At 52.0% G+C, this 22,557-nt stretch overlaps 2 protein-coding genes across 10 annotated transcripts in view; one reads left to right on the top strand and one right to left on the bottom strand.

Moving 5' to 3' along the window:
- The window catches only part of URGCP (upregulator of cell proliferation), a 58,139-nt gene extending 57,690 nt beyond the window's left edge, over nucleotides 1–449 (bottom strand). Inside the window, exon 1 of one of the 2 annotated variants that reach the window (XM_085005697.1) lies at nucleotides 37–449. The gene's annotated coding sequence lies outside the window, so the exon portion shown is untranslated. The remainder of the gene's footprint in view (nucleotides 1–36) is intronic. The other variant, XM_085005690.1, reaches the window with a different exon arrangement.
- Nucleotides 195–22,316, top strand: UBE2D4 (ubiquitin conjugating enzyme E2 D4). Of its 8 annotated transcripts, none has more exons than XM_003134861.7 (7): nucleotides 195–319; nucleotides 7,835–7,898; nucleotides 10,645–10,676; nucleotides 10,771–10,848; nucleotides 15,945–16,050; nucleotides 17,918–18,011; nucleotides 20,333–22,316. In XM_003134861.7, the coding sequence occupies exons 1-7, from the start codon at nucleotides 296–298 to the stop codon at nucleotides 20,376–20,378; spliced, it is 444 nt and encodes a 147-aa protein (XP_003134909.1). In that variant the 5' UTR covers nucleotides 195–295; the 3' UTR covers nucleotides 20,379–22,316. The 8 variants fall into 8 exon arrangements, 7 of the variants coding, with proteins under 7 accessions (XP_003134909.1, XP_084861866.1, XP_013841249.1 ...); XM_085005740.1 differs by having other exon boundaries at nucleotides 8,041–10,676; XR_014834176.1 differs by lacking the exon at nucleotides 17,918–18,011 and having other exon boundaries at nucleotides 15,945–17,848; nucleotides 19,916–21,282.
- Nucleotides 22,317–22,557: the final 241 nt, after the last annotated feature.

Raw genomic sequence — 22,557 nt, 5'->3', positions numbered from 1 at the left:
CCCTCTCTCCGCCCGCCTCCCCAGGCCCTCGCAGACCCGGCGGGAGGCCCTCGCTGACCCCCGGGGTAGGGTGGCGGGGCGACACACTGCAGGCGGGAGGCGACCCGCGGCCCCGCCGCTCCCGCTCGCCCGCGCCGGGACGCGCCGCACGCGGAACGCCGCCCCACAGTGCCCCGCGGCGCGCAGGCGCAGGCGGCCGTTCCCAGCCTGCAGCGCTGCGCGGCGGCCGAGCCGGCAGCGGGCCGCCTCTGGCAGCCCCGGGCCGGGCGCCCCCGTCCCCAGCAGCGGGGGTAGGATGGCGCTGAAGCGGATCCAGAAGGTAAGGGCTCCTCTGGCCCTCTGGCTCCCTGCGAGTCCGAAGCGTCGATCCGCCGGCGGGGGCGCCGCGGCCGCTACGCGCACGGCGGCTGAGGCAGCGCAGAGCACGGTGACACCTGCCAGGGAGGGAGGCGGAAGCGCCGCCCGCGCGGCCTTAAAAGGGCACGGCCTGGCGCGCGGGGCGGGGCGGCGTCACGTGGGGCTCGCGTCGCGCGAGGCGGGGCGGGGCGGAACGTCACGTCTACCCCCCACCTCCCGCCGTCCCCCCCCCACTCCTCCCCCAGCACCTGCGGGGAGCTGCGGGCTCTAGGAACTTCGGCGCCTGTCCGCGTGCAGCCTGGGCGGAGAGACGGCCCGGGTTGGCGGAGGAAGGAGGGCACGGCCTTCTGGGGGGTAGGGGGGTCTGGAGGGCTGGGCAGAGGAGTCGAGTTGAAGCTGGGTCCTAAGTATTGAGTAGGCATTCTGCAGGAGCAGAAAAGGAAGGGCGTTCGCGGCGTGGATGGACTGGGCTTGGGGTGCGGAGAGGATGATCTGAGTTTTAGCACCGCTGAAGAGGGGCTGGGAGTGCGTGGGGAGGACAGGTGTGGGCTTCAGGGGCAGTGCCAGGCATAACTTTTGTAACATGTAGGTGATTGAGAGTCCTTGTAGGCCTTTACTATATTAACTAGAATTTGGAAACTGCACAACTGTAGAAGAGAAACAAGTGTCTTTAGTGCTACTGTGTTACCATTTGTTGACATTCTAGCATCGTTTCCAGTATTTTGTATATTTTGTATTCTGCTTTTTTAATACCATTAAACGTGGGAGTTTTTCATGTTGTGAAATGGTATTCGTCACTAATTTTTTTTCTTTTTTGATGGCCACACCCACAGCATATGGAAGTTTTCCAGCCAGGGATTGAATCCCAGCCACAGCTGCGACCTGTATTGCAGCAACACTAGATCTTTTAACCCACTGAGCTGGCTGGGGATGGAACCCACCAGCGATTCTGGCCGCCTGGAGCCACTGCAGTCGGATTCGTAACCCACTGCACCACAGTGGGAACCCCATCATAACTAATTTTTAACGTTAACATTCCAAAAGTACACGAACAGTAACGTATATAATGATTACCCATAGGGAATAAATGTATGGATGAGGAAGTCAGAGGACCTGGGGTAGAGCATGAGGTCACTTAGGGTAATCTCACGCAACACTCTAACTGTTCCCACCCTTGGGGTTCTACATGTTTATATAGTTGTTTTGAGACTTGAGTGATACATGTGTAGTACACGCTTGCTTGCTGTATAATAAGCACTTGACATGAGTTGGCTGCCACTGATATTCTACATTTCATATAAACAATGCTGAGATGGACATCATTGTGCTGCGACCTTAGGTTTGATTGCCAAACGTGGAGTTACAGATTCTCCAAGGGGATGGCTCCTTTTTAATAAATAGCTCTCCAAGAAAGGAACGTTTTTGGCAAGCTGTCCTCCGAAGAGATCATCTGTCACCCTAGGACTTTGAGACAGACGAATGACATACTCAGCTCTGTGTTGTGAAAAGAGCCTTCTGGCTCTCATGGGGCCTGGAGTGGGCAGAGACTGGGACCCAGGGAGAATGGAGGGTATTGCAAAATCCCAGCAAAGGCTTCTTCCAAGTGAATGACCACGGAATGAATTCCAAGGCAAGAACTGTGCTGGGGTGACATGTCACAGGTGGAATTGCCAGGACTTGAAGAAGAGTATGTGTTGAAAGTGCCAGAGGGCGGGGCACAGGATTGGTAACTGGGTGGCTGGTAGTGTCATTCCCTGTGATGGGGAGTCTGGTATTTTGAGAGCAGGGAGCAGAGTGGAGGCGGTAAGGAGGGTAGGTTTGAGCCTGCATGTTTGAACATGTAGACTGATAAGATTTATTAAGAGGGAGAACTGGGAGAAACAAGTTTGGACTTTGAGGATGACTTGGCAACTATAGATGGAAGGTCACGGAGGTCATAAGCCAGAGAGAACTTTCCTTCATAGGAACCGTTCACTAAAGGAAGAAAGCAGACCCGTACTCACAGGGCCCCTCACTGTAATGGACCTCGCCCTGGGTTTAATGCTCTGCAGTCACCATCTGGAAATTCTCAGTCATTATTGAACAAGAAAGCCTGCATTTTCACTTTGCATGGGGGCCCTGCGTGAGGGCCTGGAAGAAACAACACAACTTAAAAAGTGTATCAAGCCCACAGTGGTCAGAAGTCACCACTGGGACAAGTTCGGAAGCCCTGGTAACAGAGCCCCAGCACCCGCACTCTCAGAACTAGAGGACCATAGGACTTTGGGAGTGATTTTGCAGCTCCTGCTCTGTTTTTGTGAAATTCTCTGGTCTGAGCAGCTCTGGGCCCCACAGCCCACTGAACGTACCCAGGAAGCGGGGAGGTGCTGGCCTCAAAAGTTCTCAGAAAGCCCTGCCAATCATTTATTTTCCTTGTGCCCCTTGTTATAAATCAAGTCACATGCTCATTCTTGAACTAGCGAGGGAGAGTGATGGACTTGGCAACTCTTGTCCTGGAGCTGAGGGTGAGTTTTCCTCTCCTGAGGGACTGGAGCTGAACAGGACAGAGGAAGGGAAGTAGGTGCTGACAGAATGAGGCACCAGCTACCTGTCTCCCAGCTCCCAACCCACACCCTTGCCAACTACCTTCATACCTTTTTAAAAAGCTTTTTCCCGGGTTTCCCTTGTGGCATGATGGGTTAAGGATTTCGTGTTGTCACTGCGATGGCTCAGGTTTGAGCCCTGGCCTGGGAACTTCCAAATGCCGTGGAGTGGGCCAAAAAAAAATTTTTTTTTAATTTAAAAAAGCTTTTTCCAAAGAATTAAATAATTGTACATGAACTTTCACTTTATTGATAAAGTATTTCCTTCAGTTAGACAAGAATTCACATTTAAAAATTTTGAATATAGGAAGTTCCTGTTGTGGCTCAGTGGAAATGAATCTGACTAGTATCCATGAGGACACAGGTTGCATCCTTGGCCTCACTCAGTGGGTTAAGGATCCAGTGTTGCTGTGAGCTGTGGTGTAGGTCGAAGACGTGGCTCAGATCCCGAGTTGCTGTGGCTGTGGTGTCTGCCCATAGCTACAGCTCTGATTCAACCCCCAGCCTGGGACCTCCATATGCTGCAGGTGCAGCCCGAAAAAGACCAAAAAGAAAAAAAAAAAAGTCTGGATATGTATCCATGTCACATTTCTAAAGGTCTTCAGCAGGGACAGGGATTTATTTGGCAGCATGACATTCTGTTTACCATAGTGATAATTATTTTTTGCTTTTTTGAAAATTTAGAGAAAATTTGGAAAATACTCCAAAATGCAGCTTTTCAAAAAGTCACCTATAGCCCCGTGAGGTAATTGTGGTTAACGTTGTGATGCTTTCATTCCAGTCTCTTTGCTGTGAATGTGTTTCTGATTATCACAATCTCGGGGTCAAACTTTCTATTCTGCCTCTTTGCTCTCTTTTTTCCTTGATGTTGTTTCATGACATTTGCTCCTGTTACTCTGTAGTCAGGCATAGAAACTACTTGAAAATTGACAGAACACTGTAAACCAGCTCTGATGGAAAAAATTAAAATCACTTTTTAAAAAAAGCTACTTGCTTTAGCTTTTCAAAACAGATTTACCTTTTTCTGATTATAAATGTGAATTTTCTTTGGAGAGAACCTCGAAAATCAGGAACGTATAGATCCTGCCATATTTCCTCTACTATAAGATGAACACTTTTTCACACCTCTGAAGTTGGGGTGCTTCTTAAAATCGCTGTCAGCCAGAGAGCAGTTGTAGTTCAGTTTCACCATCTGCATGTGAGAGCCAGGTCCTGGTAGTGCATATCGGGGTTAAGCGCATTGTCGGTGAGTTAAGTTTAATTGCTTTAAAAATGTCCTCCAAAAGGACACTGAAAATAAAAGGTCTTGTGAACACAGGCACAGAAACCAGCGGTGGGGAGTATATTTTATGTTAATAGAATAAGTATCGGAGAAAGCAATTCTCTCTTCTCGTGCCAGGCTAGCCAGATACTTCAAAGACCACACAAAGGAGACACCACATACCCTCCAGTCAGGGCGGCCAGGTCACCTTTATTTGCTGAGGTTTATGCCAAGAGATTGTACATCGTGGGCCTTTGCAAAATGGGTATCAGTGGCTTGAAAGAAAACTCCAGCAACAGTAGTGGAGGACTCTTAAAGAACTGCCACATCCCCAGGGCGTGGAGGACACAGAGGAGGATCCTGAGGGCGCCGTGACCCAGGGTTAATATTGAACAACTCGAAACAGGAAGAACAGTTTATTTATATCACTTGCTTTTCCTGTTTTCTTTTTTTTTTTGCATGCATGAGTGATATTGATTTAAAAAAACAAAATGAAACTTAATGCCCAAGTGATCCTACAAGCTTAGTTTTAAAATCAATTAAAATTAAAAGTTTTAGATGTAAAGAAATGTCAAGAATATCCTATGATACCACTTATATGGGGAATCTAAAACATGATACAAACAAATTAACTTACAAAACAGAAACAGACTCACAGATATTTAAAACAAAATTATGGTTACCAAAGAGGAAAGTGGGAGGGGGTAAATTAGGAAGAGGGGTTAACAGATACGCATTTCTATATATAAAATAGTAAACAGAGTTCCCGCTGTTTCACAATAGGATTGGCAGCATCTCCAAAGCACTGGGACAGAGGTTCGATCCCTGGCCTGGCACAATGGGTTAAGGATCTAGCGTTGCCTCAGCTGCAGCACAGGTCACCCACTGGATCTGATCCCTGAGCTGGAAGAAAGGCAGTCAAAAAGTTTAAAAAATGAAATAGATGAACAACAAGGACCTACTGTATAGCACAGGGAACTATATTCAGTATCTTGTAATAACCAATCGTGAGAAAGAAACTGAAAAAGGAAAAAGAATGTGTGTGTGTATCTGAATCACTTTGCTGTATACCTGAAATTAACACACATTAACACAACATTGTAAATCAATTGTACTTTAAAACATTTTTTTAAGATGGCAGGAAGACAACCTAAAGAATGGAGGAAAATATTTGTCTATCAAATATAAGAAAAGGGACTTGTATCCAGAATATGTAAAAACTCTTATAACTCAGCAATAAAAGGTTAGCCAATTAAGGAATGGGAAAAAAAAATAATGCATTTGGTCTCAGCTTAATTGCCAGCGTGTTTTCTTTCTTAGTCGTACATAAAATTGTGCCTTACTTTGAATGAAATCTCGGATTCAATGAAACACAGTAAAAGAACTCAGTTTGGTTTGTGTAACCCTCTTCCTCCACTAATACGCTATGCTTTAACCTTCTTTCCCCTTTTCAGGCAGGACTCACTTTAATTATCATTCTTACTCGTAACAATAATTATTACACAATGTTAACCTGCCTAGTCCTTTGCAATCAATAAAATGTTTTATTTATCCGTTTATTGAATAGGTAATAAATTCCCATAGTTAAAAATGCAAAAAGTGGGCGTTCCCATTGTGGTGCAGCAGAAACGAATGCAACTAGGGAAGATGACATTGTGGGTTCAATCCCTGGCCTCGCTCAGTGGGTTAAGGATCCTGCGTTGCTGTGGCTGTGGTGTAGGCCGGCAGCTGTAGCTCCAATTGGACCCCTAGCCTGGGAACCTCCATATGCTGCGGGTGCGGCCCTAAAAAAAAAAAAAAAAAAAATGTACAAAAGAGTCTACAGAGACAATTCTCCTTTCCACTCCCTGCCCCCTGCCCTCAGCCATCCGGTTCCTCTCCCTGGGGGGTGACCGTGTTACTTACTGGTTTCTCCTGTGTTCTTCTTGGACTGGGTACTGTTCCTCTTTCTTCTTTTTGAATGCTAATGACTGCAGCCTCTGTGCACTGTCAGCCTGGATTCCTTACTGGGTGTACTTAGATGCACTCGTGTGTATACACATTAAAAAATTTATAGCCAAACATTAGTGCTGGCCAATTGGCAGGCAGGTATTGTAATTACAACTTAACAATTATATTGAGACCCACAGAGGTCAAAGAGATTTTCCCAGTGACCAAGCTGGCGCTCGGCCCCGGGTCTTCTAGCCTCTATTATGAATGCCATATAGGAGTGGACCAGTTTCTTTCAAATTACACAGTACCCGCATTCTAGGGACGGGAACCGCTCTTGCAAATGTGTGGAGGTGGAGTTCCCGTTGTGGCACAGTGGAAAAGAATCTGACTAGGAACCGTGAGGTTGCGGGTTCGACCCCTGGCCTCGCTCAGTGGATTAAGGATCTGGCGTTGACCGTGAGCTGCGGTGTAGGTCACAGACGTGGCTTGGACCCTGCATTGCTGTGGCTGTGGCGTAGGCTGGCAGCTGCAGCTCCAATTCAGCCCCTAGCTTGGGAACTTCCATATGCTGCAGGTGTGGCCCTAAAAAATAAAATAAAATAAAAGTTAACCCTCTGGGATGAAACAAGGTCCTGATTAGTCGCACTTGCTAGCTTCTGTAGTGTAAGTATTCCACCACGGCCAAGTGTATTTGTGCACATATAGGATGGCTGGAGGGGTGGGGTTACTAGAATGACCAGCAGGCCCTGAGATTGCACGGTGGGGTCAGGCGGGTCTTGGGGATGTGCTCGGTTTCAGGCTCAGTCCCGGTAAGGAGGAAGGTCAACCACCAGGTTCGAGCTCCACGCATGTGCCTGAGACCCAGGGGTTTGCCGTCCTTGAGGCCTTTCCTTCCACCTGATGCCCCATTGCTCGTGCCTCCTTCCTTCCCTTTGGAACCTCTCTGGAAACCCCGAGAGGTTTACCCAGATCTGGAACCTGGGGAGAAAGGAGAGTGATAGGAAATACTCTACACATGCAAGCTAAAGTGTAAGAGTCACGGCCCAAACTCTTAGGCCTCGAGGCTCCCGCCAGGCTAGGATCCGTCTGGGGGCTTGTATTCGGAAGTTGGTATCTCATGAAGGGGATCTGGTTGTGACGTCATCCCTGTCTCCGCCCTTGGTACCTCAGCTCGCGGTGCTGGACTGACTCACGTGTCCTCAGACCCCCACGTGAAGCCCTAGGACCCCATCAGCCAGTGGTGGGTGGGGCAGCTGGGGAGGTGGGCAGATTCAAGTACAGGAGCCCTGTCCTTAATGGGGCGCTTCTCTGGGCACAGTGCTTCCATTCAGGAGCCAGAGCTAAAACCCAGCCCCTGCCCTTCTCCACCCACGTGGGTGATCCCTTCAGCCTGAGGGTAAAGCAGCCCCCCGGGGGGCGCCTCGCCCTGCCCTCTTCCAGCTCTGTCACCTTGGGGAAGTAGCTTAACCTTCCACATCTCCATATAAAACGGAAATGGAACTACTCTCTTCCCACGTATCTTCACAGCCACAAGCAGACCTCTGTTCTCGAGGGTTCTCCTGTTTTCAGGAGCCAGGCCAACCCCTCCTGTGTCTGGGAGCCCCTCCCACAGGGAGAATGCCCTTCTGGCCCCGAGATGGGGGCTGTAGAGCAGCATCCCCAGTTCACACACCAGCTCCGAGCTCACTGTCTTGTGTTCCAGGAATTAACCGACTTGCAGAGGGACCCTCCTGCCCAGTGCTCCGCAGGACCTGTGGGAGACGACTGTGAGTACTTTTCGGGGCTGCAGATCCCAGGAGCCCTGCAGTCGAGACCCCACACTTAGCAGCCCATCAGCTGGTTTTGTTTGTATTTTCAGGAAAACTTATTGTTTTCCCTTTGTTTGCCGGTGAATTGCTTTTTCCTTAGATGCACTGAGTTCATAGCCCGGTTGGTCAAGATGCTGCCAGAAATTGCCACCTCCCTCCTCTGGAGCACAGGAAAGCCATCTGGTCCCCAGACACGGTGGCTTCCGGAAAGCGCCTCTGGTCAACTAAAACACGGAGTGTTGGGGCAAAAACAGTCATGATGGAGGACCCTTGGGGGCAGAACTGGAGGGTTGGTGAGGGGAGGGGGGCTGGCTCCTAGTCTCTGCAAAGGGAAGGGGCGGCGGTCCTTTTCTCCCACTTCTGCTCTTCCCCCCAGGAGCCTGCACACACAGCACTGGCCAGCTCTCTGCCTCCCTCCATAGCCGACTGGCCATAAGCCAAGCTGCCCAGGGCTCGGGTTCCCCAAATCCTTTCTCTGCTCTCCCACGTCACCTCCACTTTCCGAGCAACTTCGGCTCTGGGACACGCATCCTTTACTGCGAGGCTGCAGTAGCTGCAGCTGAAGGAAAATGGGTGGCGTATGGAGAGACTGTGAAAGAGGGTGAATGAAAGGCATTAAAACCAGAATTAAAAACAAGGACTCACCAGCTATAATGGAAAAAATAAAAAGCATTAAAAAAGGATAGTTCTAAAAAAAAAAAACCAAAAAACCAAAGACTCAAACAGAACTGGTACACCAGTGTTCATTGTCACCTCTTTTACAATCCCCCAGCGGTCCCAAGTGCCCATCCACAGAGAAGTGAATGAGCAGAGTGTGGTATGTACATCCAATGGCATACTATTCAGCCATGAAAAGGAGTGAGGTTCTGAAATGTGCTGCAACGTGGATGAACCTTGAAAACTTGCCAAGCGAAATAAGCCAGAAACAAAAGGACAAATGTAGGATTCCATTTATATGAGAACAAGACAAGCCAATTCATGGAGACAGAAAGTAGAGGTTCATAGATGCTGTGGGGGCATAGAAATGGGGGCTTGTTTCATGGCACAGAATTTCTTTTGGGAGTGATGAAGAAGTTTTAGACACGAGCAGCAGTGGTGATTGCCCCGCATTGTGAAGGCACTTAATGCCACTGACTTGTACACTTAACAGTGGCTAAAACCGAGTTCCCTGGTGGCCCAGTGGTTAAGGACCCTGCAGTGGCCAGGGTCGCTGCATGGCGCAGGTTCTATCCCTGGCCCAGGAACTTCCGTATGCCATAGGCATAGCCCGCCAAAGGCTAAAATGACGTCTCTTGTGCTACTTTTTTAAAAACCTTTAAAATTATGTTAAAATACAAGGAAGAAAAATTTCACACAGTTTGGGAAAAGAAAGAGGAAGTGGTGTCGCATGTGTGTGCCTGCACGTCCCCTGGGCTGAGGCTTAGAGGAGCTAAAGGTGGGCGGACAGAAGCACCGAATGTTGCGGGGTGGGGGTGGGGCTTCCAGAAGTTTTGTGTAGCCCTAAAGAGTGTTTTTAGAGCAAAACAGCAATGATTTCCATCGCACAGACAGTGTCAGCGGGCAGGGGTGGCTTCAAGGCCCTTGTTTTCTGGCCCTGATGGTTACCTGATCTGTGCTGTCCTTCCACACGCTCCAGGTCCCCATAGCATCCCTTCCTCTCTGACTTATTGCTTAAGATAATGTCAGGCTAGGGTCACTGGTGAGGGTAAAGTGGTACTGATTCAGCCTCGCCTTTCTAAGGATGCCCCTGGCGCTTCTGTGCATCACGTGCACCCCCCGCCCCACACCCTGTCCTTCCTGGAGAGGCCGGCCACCCTTGGAAACTGGCTAACCTTGTGGGGCCCACTTCATGCCTGCCCTGTGGGCCTTCGGTGCCCTTCCAGCATCCCTCTGCAATTTCCTTTCTCTTCCCCTCTCTTTTCGGTCCTTCTCTTCTGACTGGGCCCTCAAGCCTGCTCCGCCCCCCAGCAGACCGCAGGGGTTAAAGTGAGTGGGACCAGAGGCCCCAACCTGTTTACCAGAAGGAACCCCTTTTATTACCCACCCCTCCCCATGGGCTCCTACTCTCTAATATGTCCATCATCAAAAATACCTAAGGAGTAAGGAATTCCGTTCTGTACTATGATTAAGCAAAGGTCTACCCACCTGACAGGACCGTCTTTTTACCCGAAAGCTTTGACCGACACCAACAGTATGACCTGGGGTGGGGCTGGCCACACGCGCATGACCAGCCGTATGGTTTAAGGCGGGGGCTCTGGGCTCTGCCCGGAGGAACCGGAGCTGGAGACCAGCCACCTGGGTGATCCATTAGCCCATCCTGCTTCCACCAGGGGCCCCCATAAAAACTGCACACACAAATTCTGGGGTGAGCATCCCTGCAGGCGGTCCTCTGTGCACTGTCCCCATCGATGGTGTGACTCCAGAGAAGAACCCAGGGACGCTCTGCGCTCAGACCCCCACCCCACGCCCCGGACTTGCCCACAACCACTTCCCGCGGCTGGGGTTGATCTGTAGCTAGCCCTGTGGGAATGCAGAGCATTTGAGGAGTCTGGAGTCCAGGGAAATGAAGGAAGCCCCTGAACTTGGATCTGGTGGCAGCAGTGAGGGCAGGCTTGTGTGGACGGCGCCCTCTGAGTGGGGCAGCGGCCTTTTGGGGAGCCCCGTGCTGGGGAGCCTCTCACGCCCGCCTCTCTTTGTCTTGCAGTGTTCCACTGGCAGGCCACCATCATGGGCCCGGTAGGTAGCCACTGCCAACGCACCCCTGGCTTTGCTTGGCGCTCTGTCCGCTCTGGCACGTGCACTAATCTGCTTTCGGTGTCTCATCCTCCAGAACGACAGTCCCTACCAAGGAGGCGTTTTCTTCCTGACCATCCACTTTCCTACAGATTATCCTTTCAAGCCCCCCAAGGTGAGGACGGGGACGGGAACAGGGCGCGAGGAAGTTGCTGGTGCAGAAGCTGCACCCGGGGCTTCTCCGAGGGCTCTTGCCCACCTCCAGGGCTCCAGCCTCCAGGGAGTTAAACTCAGGACTTTCAGAATCCATTCCTTTTGTGAGCGAGGCCCAGGGGGTAAGGGCTTCCTACTGAAGCTGTGGGTTCGGGGGCTCCTCGTGGGGTGTCTGAGTCCGGGCGTGTCTCAGTCTCCTGCTCCCTTCTCTGCGGCCCCTTTCAGTCTAGGACAGGGCTTCTCAGCTGCTGTCCCAGGAACACTGGGCAGTGTCCTGGAATATTTGACGTTAAAAGCAAGGCGTTAAACAACAGCACAGGGAACCGTATTCCATCTCCTGGGATAGACCATGACGGAAAAGAATGTTAAACAAATAAAAAAGAATGTATATGTGTGTATGGCTGCGTCGCTTTGCTGTATAGTAGATATTGAAGGAACATTGCAAATCAACTATACTTTAATTAACAAAAGAAAATTCATAAGAAAAAAGAGAAAAGAATATTAAAAAAGAATGTAGGAGTTCCTATTGTGGCTCCTCGGGTTAAGAACCCAACGTAGTGTCCGTGAGGTTGATGGTTCGATCCCTGGCCTTGCGCAGTGAGGTAAGGATTTGGCTTTGCTACAGGCTGCAGCATAGGTTGCAGATGTCGCTCAGATCCGGCATTGCTGTGGCTGTGATGCAGGATAGCAGCTGCAGCTCCAATTCGACCCCTAGCCTGGGAACATCCGAATGCCACAGGTATGGCCATAAAAAAGAAAAAAAAATTGTGTGTGTGCACGTATGTGTGTGTGTGTGTACACACACACACACACACACACACACATTTATATATCACTATGTTGTACAGCAGAAATTGGCACAACACTGTAAATCAACTATACTTTTTTTTTTTTTTTTTTTTTTTTGCTTTTTAGGGCTGCACCCACGTCATACGGAGGTTCCCAGGCTAGGGGTCGAATCGGAGCTATAGCTGCCGGCCTACAGCACAGCCACACAGCCACAACTACAAGGGATCTGAGCCCATCTGTGACCCATAGCACAGCTCATGGCAATGCTGGACACTTAACCCACTGAGCGGGGCCAGGGATCGAAGCCACATCTTCATGGATACTAGTCTGATTCATTCCTGCTGAGCCACAATGGAAACTCTGTAAATCAACTATACTTTAATCAAGAAACAACAACCCTGAGCTGGGAGGTGGGGAGGGGGTGGCTACTAGCATCCAGGGCGTGGAGGCCAGGAGTGCTGCTCAGCCCTGGACTGCACAGGACGGCCCTGAGTGTCGGCAGGTGGAGACACACTGAACTAGGACTCGGACAACTCACCTCCCTTCCTGGATCCAGATCAGTCCTGCCCTCGTGAGACACACAGTCCCATGGGGGAGGCATTCCGTAGGGGAGCTGGGCAGTGCAGAGAGCAGGAAAAGGGGACAGGCCAGTGAGGGTGGAGGGACACGCTCAGGGAGGGGTCAGGGAACTGGGGGGCACCTTGTGTTCAGGGGTGGGGAGGATGCCAGCGGGGTGGCCCATGGCTGGACTGCTCTGCTGTGGTGAGGAGCAGAGGCTGAGTGGGGGCAGAGGCTGGTTGTGATGGAAGGGTAGGTGGTATGGGGTGGGGGAACAGGAGGAAGATTCTGGGGCGTTCCAACGTGGAACCAGCAGGACAGGCTGCAGGTCAGATGTGGTCACATATCACGTTTTGTTTTAGGGCCACACCCACGGCATATGGAAGTTCCCAGGCTAGGGAATTGGATCTGCAGCTGCCGGCCTACACCACAGCCACAGCAACATCAGAGCTGAGCCGAGTCTGCACCCTACACCAACAGCTCACTGCAATGCTGACTCCTTGACCCACTGATTGGGGCCAGGGATCAAACCTGCATCCTCATGGGATACTAGTCGGGTTCATTTCCGCTGAAACACAGGGGGAACTCCTCATATCACTTCTGTTTTCGTTTTCTGTTTTGGGGGGGATTTTTTTTTGTCTTTTTAGGGCTGTACCCACGGCATATGGAGGTTCCCAGGCTAGGGGTCAAACCAGGGCTATAGCTGCTGCCCTAAGCCGCAGCCATAGCAATACGGGATCGGAGCCACATCTGCGACCTACACCACAGCTCACAGCAACACCGGATCCTTAAACCATTGAGCCAGGCCAGGGATCAAACCTACATCCTCATGGATACTAGTCAGATTCGTTTCCGCTGCGCCACAACGGGAACTCCCAATATATTTTTTTATTTTCATTTTAAAAATGAAATTGTCAATTCTGGTTGTAAATGAGGAAACTGAGGCTTTGACTGGGTACCTCATTTCCTGAAAATGGCATGACTCATAGTGGAGGGGGCGATTTCAGCCCAGATGTGTCAGCCTCCTTTTTTTTTTTTTTTTTTTTGATCTTTTTAGGGCTGCACCCATGGCACATGGAGGTTCCCAGGCTAGGGGTCCAATCAGAGCGTAGCTGCTGGCCTACTCCACAGCCACAGCCATGCCAGATCAGAGCGTCTGCGACCTACACCACAGCTCATAGCAACACCGGATCCTTAACCCATTGATCGAGGCCAGGGATCGAACCGGAATCCTCATGGATCCTAGTTGGGTTCGTTAACCACTGAGCCTATGTTTTTAACCTTTTGATTTTGAATTACTTTTAGACTTAGAGAAAAGTTGCAAAAGTAGTACAGAGCTTCGATACACTCCTTGTCCAGCTTCCCTTGAAGTCAACAGCTTTTGTTACAACAGCACAGTTACCAAATCCAGGAAATCAGTGTTGGCCACATGCTCTGAACTAAACTGACAGCCTTACCTTTTAGCAGCTTTCACTGCTGTCGCGCCTGTGTTCTCGGATCCACATTGCATTTATTGTCTTGTCGCCTCCATCTCCACAGGCTGTAACAGTGCCTCCCCTGGTCTTTCATGAGGATTGTTGATCAATTATATCATCCAAGGCCCCTCATTTGGGGTTCGTGTGATGTTTTCTCAGGATTGATCTAAGGTTTTTGCATGTTGTCAAGACTTACACAGAAGTCCTAAGTCTGTGTCAGGGCCGCCTCTCTCAGGGTTTGCAATGTCTTACTGCCCTGAGGTTGGCTTTGGTGGCTCAGTTTGGAGCAGACCCTTAACCCCTGTGAACGCACTGCATCGGAGCCCCTCGGCTCCCCAGCCACAGCTCTTCCAGGCCACTGCCCCCAAAGGCCACCCGGTGTCTCAGTATTTTAAACTGTGATTGAATGTGGTTAGGATTCTGCCAGCTTTTAGCGGGGGAGGCTGGAAAGTGCTGGGCACAGAGGGACAGATGCTAAAAGAGCCCTGTGGGGTCTGAGACCCGCTGCTATTCCGGGGGGTTGGTTGAAAAAGCCGGTTTCATGGCCTCAGATCCACCCCACACTCTCCTTTCCCTGTTGAGAGGTGCTGCAGTGTCTTACAAAGCAGTAATTTTCCATCTCACCTCCTTCGTTAGCATGTAAGCTGCTGAGGAGCTTTCTAAAATAAAGACAGGATGTAGCCCTATGTGTCCGCTGGGCATGTCCAGGATCCCTGATTGCCCAGGACAAAGTGAAAACAGTGCCTGTTATTAAAAGACTGGGAGTTCCTGTCATGGCACAGTGGTTAACGAATCCGACTAGGAACCATGAGGTTGCGGGTTCGATCCCTGCCCTTGCTCAGTGGGTTAAGGATCCGGCATTGCTGTGAGCTGTGGTGTAAGTCGAAGATGTGGCTCGGATCCTGCATTGCTGTGGCTGTGGAGTAGGCCAGTAGCTACAGCTCCGATTAGACCCCTAGTCTGGGAACTCCATAAGCCACGGGAGTGGCCCTAGAAAAGACAAAAAGACAAAAAAAAAAAAAAAAGACTGAAGTTAAACTCTGTGAGTCGGGGTCACTTTAACAAGGAGAGATATATGCTGAAAAGTCTTATCTTCTACAGTAAAGAGAGTGTTTCTGGGGAGTTTCCGTTGTGGCTTAGCAGTAACGAACCCCACCGGTATCTATGAGGATGAAGGTTCGATCCCTGGCCTTGCTCAGTGGGTTAAGGATCTGATGTGGCCATGAGCGTTGCTGCGGCCTAGGCCGATGTTCCCTAGCCTGGAAACGTCCATATGCCATGGGTGTGGCCCTAAAAAGACAGAAAGAAAAGAGTATTTCTGTCTTTCAAAAATTCACTTCCCACAGGAGAACAAGATAACGTAGAATGATGTTTTGGAGAGAATTTTCTGGCTCTAGGGGGAATCTGGCAAGACTGCATGGGCTTCTTTATAGAAGAATTGAAGAAAAAGGCAGAGACTTAGTGCCTGAGACACTTGGGAAGTTTGACCTTTCCCAGAAAACAGTCATTGGGTCATAGATGATAAACCTCACATGCACACAGCCTTCCTATCCCCATATTTGAAAGCAAGTTGTTTTTAAAAAACAGAGCTGTTGGAGTTCCCGTCATGGCTCAGTGGTTAACGAATCTGACTAGGAACCATGAGGTTGCGGGTTCGATCTCTGGCCTTGCTCAGTGGGTTAAGGATCTGGCATTGCCGTGAGCTGTGGTGTAGGTTGCAGAGGCGGCTTGGATCCCACGTTGCTGTGGCTCTGGCGTAGGCCGGTGGCTACAGCTCCGATTCGACCCCAGCCTGGGAACCTCCATATGCCGCGGGAGCAGCCCAAGAAATGGCAAAAAAAAAAAAAAAACAGAGGTGTTTTATTATAAACTATTTGAGGCACACAAAGCATTGTAGATGGTAGTATAACAGATGCCTGCCTCCGCCTTCCAGCCCAGGGATGCCGCCACTCAGGACTTTTGGGTCCTTGCCCCCGCCCCTTTTCTGTCACCCCCGAGCACGCTACTTTGGGGGTATTGGCGTCAGTCTCCTTGTCCAGCCCCAGGACCCCAGCAAGGGATGGGTTCTGGGACTTCTCCCTGGGGTGCCCCTCCTGTCCTAGGGTTTGGAGTGGGGTCCCAGCTCACCCGGGATTGTCACTCCCGCCTCACTAGGTTTATTTTCCAGAAGGCTCCTGTCTGGGATTCCCCCCCCCCACCCCCGGTCGGTCTGACTTGGGCTCTCTCATCTCCGCAGGTCGCTTTCACAACCAAAATCTATCACCCCAACATCAACAGCAATGGCAGCATCTGCCTTGACATCCTGCGCTCCCAGTGGTCTCCAGCGCTGACCGTGTCCAAAGGTAAAGGGTAGACATGGACACGTGTGCCAGGCCCCGACATGGGGGCCTGTCCTGTGCCTGTTACTCTCGCCCCTGCGAGCAGATCAGTTGCCGTGGGGTGCTCCAGCCAGACTGTCGCGGGGGGCGCAAGAAGAAAATGTTGAGGCTGTTTAGACTTCTAGAAGGCGGAAAGGCAAATATGACATTGCCTTCTGCACCCTTTCATTCATTCATTCATCCAACGTGGATGATGAGTCGGCTCCGAAGGAAGAAGAGCCGCCCACCCCATCCCCCGTCCCCACCAGGCCCTGCAGTGCACTGAGCTCAGGGCGAAGAAGGTAGACATTCCCTCCCAATAAGACAGGCTGCCATGGTTGTGTGGACACAGACTGGGGCCCGGGGGTGCGCGCTTCCTGCCAATGGAGGGAGTGAGATGATGAGAAAAGGCACACCCTGAGCCAAAGAGGGTGGCAGAGAAGTGTGGAGTGTGAGGCAGTGCAGTGGCAGCGCTTCAGGTGGCAGACGGGGCCGCAGGTGCCAGGGCAGCTGGCCGGGCCGACTGTGGGAGACTGGTGAGTCCAAAGGGAAAGGCGCCCCCCCGCCCCGGGGGAGGGTTGCAGCGTGTCCCCAGCACTCAGGCATCCAGGAGAGAGCCCCACCCCCCGGCATCTGCTCCTCTCTGAGCTGAGTCCCCTCCCTACCGCCCAAGCCAGGGAAAACACCAGGAGGAGAGGCCATTACCATCTCCTGGCTTCCACTTGCCTTCGGGTCCGGGGCTCGGGACACTCCCCAAGCCCAGAGGACGGAGAGGAAGGCAGGGTGGCCGGGAGCGGGCGTTCGAGTGTGGAAGGAAGGAAGGAAGATACCAGCCCCTCGTGACACAGCCTCGGAGCTCAGCACAGCAGGGCAGTCAGATAGCTGTCAACAGACAGACCAACCCTCCCGTCCGTAGTGTCCCTGTGTGGGCTGTGGTCAGGACTTGGATGGACCCACTGAAGCCAGGATGACTGTTGTTTGGGGTCATACAGAAGGTCCAGAGCAAAGCCGGGAACGCTTCTGTGAAGGACCCGAACAGTCGCAGCAGCACTGCTCCCAGCCCTCACTCCAGCTTGGGGGCATGGGGGCTCCTCTCAGGTCTAGAGCAGGACTGAGAGTTCAGGGCGGAAGATGTGCGTGTGCTTGGCAGTCACACAGACCTGGGGCAGCATCTCCTTTAGGAGTTCCCATTGTGGCTCAGCGGGTTAAGAACCCAGCTAACATCCATGAGGATGCAGATTCGATTCCTGGCCTCACTCGGTGGGTTAAGGATCCAGTGTTGCCGTGAGCTGTGGTGTAGGTCGCAGATGTGGCTTGGATCCAGCGTTACTGTGGCTGTGGCACAGGCCAGCGGCTGCAGTTCCCATTCAACTTGTAGCCTGGTTACCGCCTTATGCCTCGGGTGCGGCCCTAAAAAGGAAAGGGAGAAAAAAGGAAGGAAGGGAATTTCATTTATATACATTTTCCAGGTATCCTAAGTCTATGACCTTGGACAAGTCACCAGAATGTTCCAAGTTCCAGTTTCTTTCCAGGGACGAAACAGGTCCCTGGGACCAGACAACAAGGGTGCAGGGCATGGAGCCAGGGACAGCGCTCAGGAGAGCAGGGCACGAGGGACCGGAAGTGCCGCAGAGCAGGTGTGCCTGGGACGCGCCAGGATGAAACTGCCATCCAGCGGAGAGATGGGCAAGGCCACGGTGTTCGTGACCACTGGGCATCCGAATAATTTAGATGGGGGTGGTGACAGAAGGGCAGCCAGTGGCTCCGTCTGCAGAGAGTTCGAGCTGGGGGGGCCCGGGGTGACCTGAGAGCCTGGTGGCCGCAGCTGACCCACCCTCTCTTCTCTTCCCAGTTCTCTTATCCATCTGTTCTCTGCTCTGTGACCCCAACCCCGACGACCCTCTGGTGCCAGAGATAGCCCACACCTACAAGGCCGACAGAGAGAAGTACGCGTGCTCTTGGATTGCTTTTGGGCCTCAGCCATCCCGGGCAGCTCCCAGCAGTACCCAAGCCCGAGCTGCCGCTTCCAGGCCAATAGGTCCCCGTGGACATCCTCGTGCCCACGCCAAGCCCTGGCCTTGGTGCCCTCGGCTTGGACTCCTGACTCTCTCGGTAACATATCCTTTGGCTCCGAGGATGGAGAAGGAGATAAAAGCCGTTCACCCTCCTGGAGCACTCGCCAGCTGCCGCTACTGAAACCCTAAAATATTACTGCCAAGCCTGCCCTTGAAGCCAGCAAAGTCAGTGGTCAGCCAAAATGGACTCACGAGACTATGACAGCAAGAAAATTCAGGATTAGGAGTTCCCGTCGTGGCGCAGTGGTTAACGAGTCCGACTAGGAACCATGAGGTTGCGGGTTCGGTCCCTGCCCTTGCTCAGTGGGTTAAGGATCCGGCGTTGCCGTGAGCTGTGGTGTAGGTTGCAGACGCGGCTCGGATCCCGCGTTGCTGTGGCTCTGGTGTAGGCCGGTGGCTACAGCTCCGATTGGACCCCTAGCCTGGGAACCTCCATATGCCACGGGAGCGGCCCAAGAAATGGCAAAAAGACAAAAAAAAAGAAAAGAAAATTCAGGATTAAATGATAGGGTTTCTAGCACAAAACAAGAGGGGGGCGGGTGTCTGCTCAGATATTCCCCGGGGTGAGGCCGAGGCCAGCCGAGGTGGGAAACACGGCCGTGCTCAGAAGGCTTAGCCGATTGAGGCTGAGAAGTGAGCCGTGGCTGCCGTTTTACTGACCGACCCTCACCACCAATGCTGTTTTGACACTGATTACCTGATGCAGAATTGCAGAATTCTGACCCATTAGCGTGCCCTGTAGCGTGGAGATGGGGTGGTATCTGTGGTTGGCAGGGCCAGTACAGGCAAGGACTCACCTTCCCCGGGGGTCAGCTCTGAGCGCTGACTGCACTGTGACAAAGGACCAGGCAGGGTGGGGCCTGGGGGCAGCTCTGGCACAGGTGGCGGTGGAGTGCGGGCTTTTATTTTTTATTTTATTTAATTAATTAATTAATTTATTTATTTTTGTCTTTTTGTCTTTTCTAGGGCCACACCCGCACATATGGAGGTTCCCAGGCTAGGGGTCTAATTGGAGCTGTAGCAACCCGCCTGCACCAGAGCCACAGCAACGTGGGATCCGAGCCGCGTCTGCAAACTACACCACAGCTCACGGCAATGCCAGATCCTTAACCCACTGAGCAAGGCCAGGGATCGAACCTGAAAGCTCATGGTTCCTAGTCGGATTCGTTAACCACTGCGCCACGACGGGAACTCCAAGTATGGGCTTTTAAAGAGCCTCTCCAGTGAATCTTTTCGTTTGTTACTTCTCTTCTGTTTGTAGAGAGTGGAACGGGATGTGCTTTTTCCAGTGTATGTATTTCTTGAAACCTTTATATATACATATTTTTTCTCTTTTTACCACCACACCTGCCACATATGGAAGTTTCCGGGCTAGAGGTCGGATCAGAGCTATGCCACAGCCACAGCAACACCAGATCAGAGTCCCATCATCCACCTACACCGTAGCTTGTGGCAACGCCTGATCCTTAACTCACTGAGCAAGGCCAGAGATCGAACCCACATCTGCACCAACCCTATGTCCAGGAACTCTGAAACTTTAATTTGTTTTGAAAACTTTATAGATCTCATTATTTCCTTCCTTTGAGTTTTTCCTGTATGACAAAGTATTTCTAATGGGCTCGATTTTAATCTGTATTTATGGCACCACTTATCATGATATACGTTAGATACACCCAAAGTGGTTTCTCGTTGCCTCCTCTGGTGTCACAGCTCTCAGACAGGGTCGTGGCAGCAGACCTCAGTACAAGAATGAGGAGGAACGCACATCCTGTCAGGGGGCCCCGGGCCTGCTCCGTGGCTACCAAGGGTGGCACTGACTGCCACTCGGGTGGCCAGGCTCCTGCAGCCCATGTGCTGGACAGCCAGGGCCAGTTCCAAGCTGACCTCTGGGTATCTCTGCCTGATCCTCATGCATCCCTATTGTAGGACAGGAAAGAAGGAGGGAGGAGGTTCGTTGTCCTGTTAAATCGTCCGCAGCAGCTGGTCATGCGGAAACCACTGGGACTCACCACGCCGGGGGCTACCAGCCCTGACTGTCACGTGCAGTCCTCAGTCCAAGTCACTCGACTCGACAGGCCTCCATCTGAGGCCAGAAGCAGCAGCGCTGCCCCTGCATCAGTTCTGTGCTCTCTGTGCTGACAGGACGTGACCATCATGAGCGAGGGTGTCACCCCTCTGCCTTTTTCTTTCAGGTACAACAGACTAGCGAGAGAGTGGACACAGAAATACGCCATGTAAGTGCCTCTGAGGTTTGACAGGAGCCACTGTCCTCGAGCCGGGAGCCGTGAAACGGAGCTGGTGGCTGAGCCACTCACAGAGTGTCATCTCTCCTGCAAACAAATCCTGGTCGCCCACCTTCTCCAAGCACAGCCTGTTGGTACCACTCTCAGCCGTCGTGGTTTCGCCAGCGTCACATCTTTGATGCCGGATCAGTCGTCACTGTTAATGATCTACAGCCTTCTTGGCTCCACTGGAACCAATCTCTCGGCCTCTGTGGGGCGCTGTGCACCTGCCCCTCCCGGCCACCAAGGTGCCTCACAGGGGCAGCAGCCTGGCCCCTTGCCCCACGCTCTCTGCCTTGTAGAAACTCAGCGCCAGCCTGGGAGCCCCCGGGCGGTGCGGGCAGGCTCTCCGCGCATCCCTTCTGCCGCCAACCACATCCTGAAGAGTCTCAACTCATCCCAAGAGCTCCCGGGAATCAGAAACAGTGTCCCTGGAAGCGGAGGCCGTGCCCCCTCCTCCCAGCAGTCTTCCTTGGCTGTGCCCCCCGCAGGCACCCTCCCCATGGGCTGAGAAGCAGCAGGTGAATGTCGGGATGTCAGGCATGTAACACGCCAGGAGAGATGACTGTCCTTTTAGGAGCAAGAGCAAGATTATGAAACTGGAGCGATTTGGGTTATGCTTTTCTATCTGATAAGCTATCGCACCGCCCTCCTCCTCCCACTCAGAGCCTGCACTAGAGCCCAGGGTGAGCCGTTCACCGACTGGAACTCAGGGAGAGAGGGGGACAGTCACTCCCCTACATGATAACTGACGTTTAAGTCAACTTTTTTGTTTTCCAAGCAGAAGAGAAGATATGGAAACTTTGGACAGGTTCTTCAAGAGCCTCGAATTAAAAATAGCCGATCAGGTGGTAACTGGCCTCCCGTCTTACATGTCTGTCTTTTTTCTTTTTAGGGCCACCTGTGCAACATGTGAAAGTTCCCAGGCGAGGGGTCGAATCAGAGCTGCAGCTGCCCGCCTCCACCCCAGCCACGGCCATGACAGATCCAAGCCACATCTGCGACCTCCAGAGCAGCTCTCAGCAATGCCAGATCCTTAACCCACTGTGTGAGGCCAAGGATCGCACCTCCATCCTCACCGCCACTATGTCAGGTTCTTAACTCCAATGAGCCACAACGGGAACGCCTCTCTCTTAGGTTTCTGCTGCAATGCATGTCAAGAGTTGCCTTCAGGAGTTCCTGCTGTGGCGCAACAGGCTTGGCGGCAGCATCTCTGCAGCACCAGGACGCAGCTTCAATCCCTGGCCCGGTGCAGTGGGTTTGGGATCTGGCGTTGCTGCAGCTGTGTCATAGGTCACAGACACGGCTCATCTGATCTGATCCCTGGCCCGGGAATGCCATATGCCTCGGGGCGGCCAAAAAAGAAAAAAAAGAGTTGCCTTTAGGGTTCAGAAGTTCGAGATTCGGTTAGCAAGGAGAAGGGCAGGAAAGGAAGTATTCTAATTAAACCTCCAAAAGGGAGGAATATTGAGGGGTTTCCTAGCTCAAAAGTCAGATTTGGCCTCGTCTTTTCTAAATGGACTGTGAAGCTGGTCCACCTTGAAGACAGCCGTGTGAAAATACTGATTGGACGAGAAGGAGCAGTGACTGGAGAAACCCTAAAATTCCATGACTGAGGAGTTCCCATTGGGGCTCAGCTATAATGAATCCAATTAGGATCCATGAAGACGTGGGTTCGATCCCTGGCCTGGATCAGTGGGTTAAGGATCCAGCAGTTGCCATGAGCTGTGGTGTAGGTCTCAGATGTAGCTCAGGTCCACTGTCGCTGTGGCTGTGGTGTAGGCCAGCAGCTACGGCTCCGATTCAACCCCTAGCCCAGGAACTTCCATATGCCACCAGTGTGGCCCTAAAAAGTCGAGAAAAGCAAAATAAAATATAAAATTCTGCAACCGCATGGCCTGTGGCGTTTGGAAGGAAGCCTGCAGCCCTCGCACTGGGCATCCGCCGTAGGTGACCACAGGAGGTTGACCTGCTTCCCAGGTTGTAGTGCAGCTTCAGTGTGGTTGCTTTCCAGCTGGAGGACTGCAAGTAGGCACTGGGTCCTCAGCCAAGCAGGCAGCAGGCTGAGCCTACTCTGCACTTCCTGGGGGTCCTGCTCAGGATGCTCGGCTACATGAGGCGGCTCCTGGTGTTCC

This window comes from Sus scrofa, chromosome 18, assembly GCF_054392235.1.
Source record: "Sus scrofa isolate SSC_HxYL_T2T_F1_AM1 chromosome 18, Sscrofa_HxYL_maternal_Yorkshire_Landrace_v2.0, whole genome shotgun sequence".
NCBI lineage: Eukaryota > Metazoa > Chordata > Mammalia > Artiodactyla > Suidae > Sus > Sus scrofa.
Note: the sequence above shows the minus strand (reverse complement) of the source record. Positions and strands in the feature narration are given on the sequence as shown.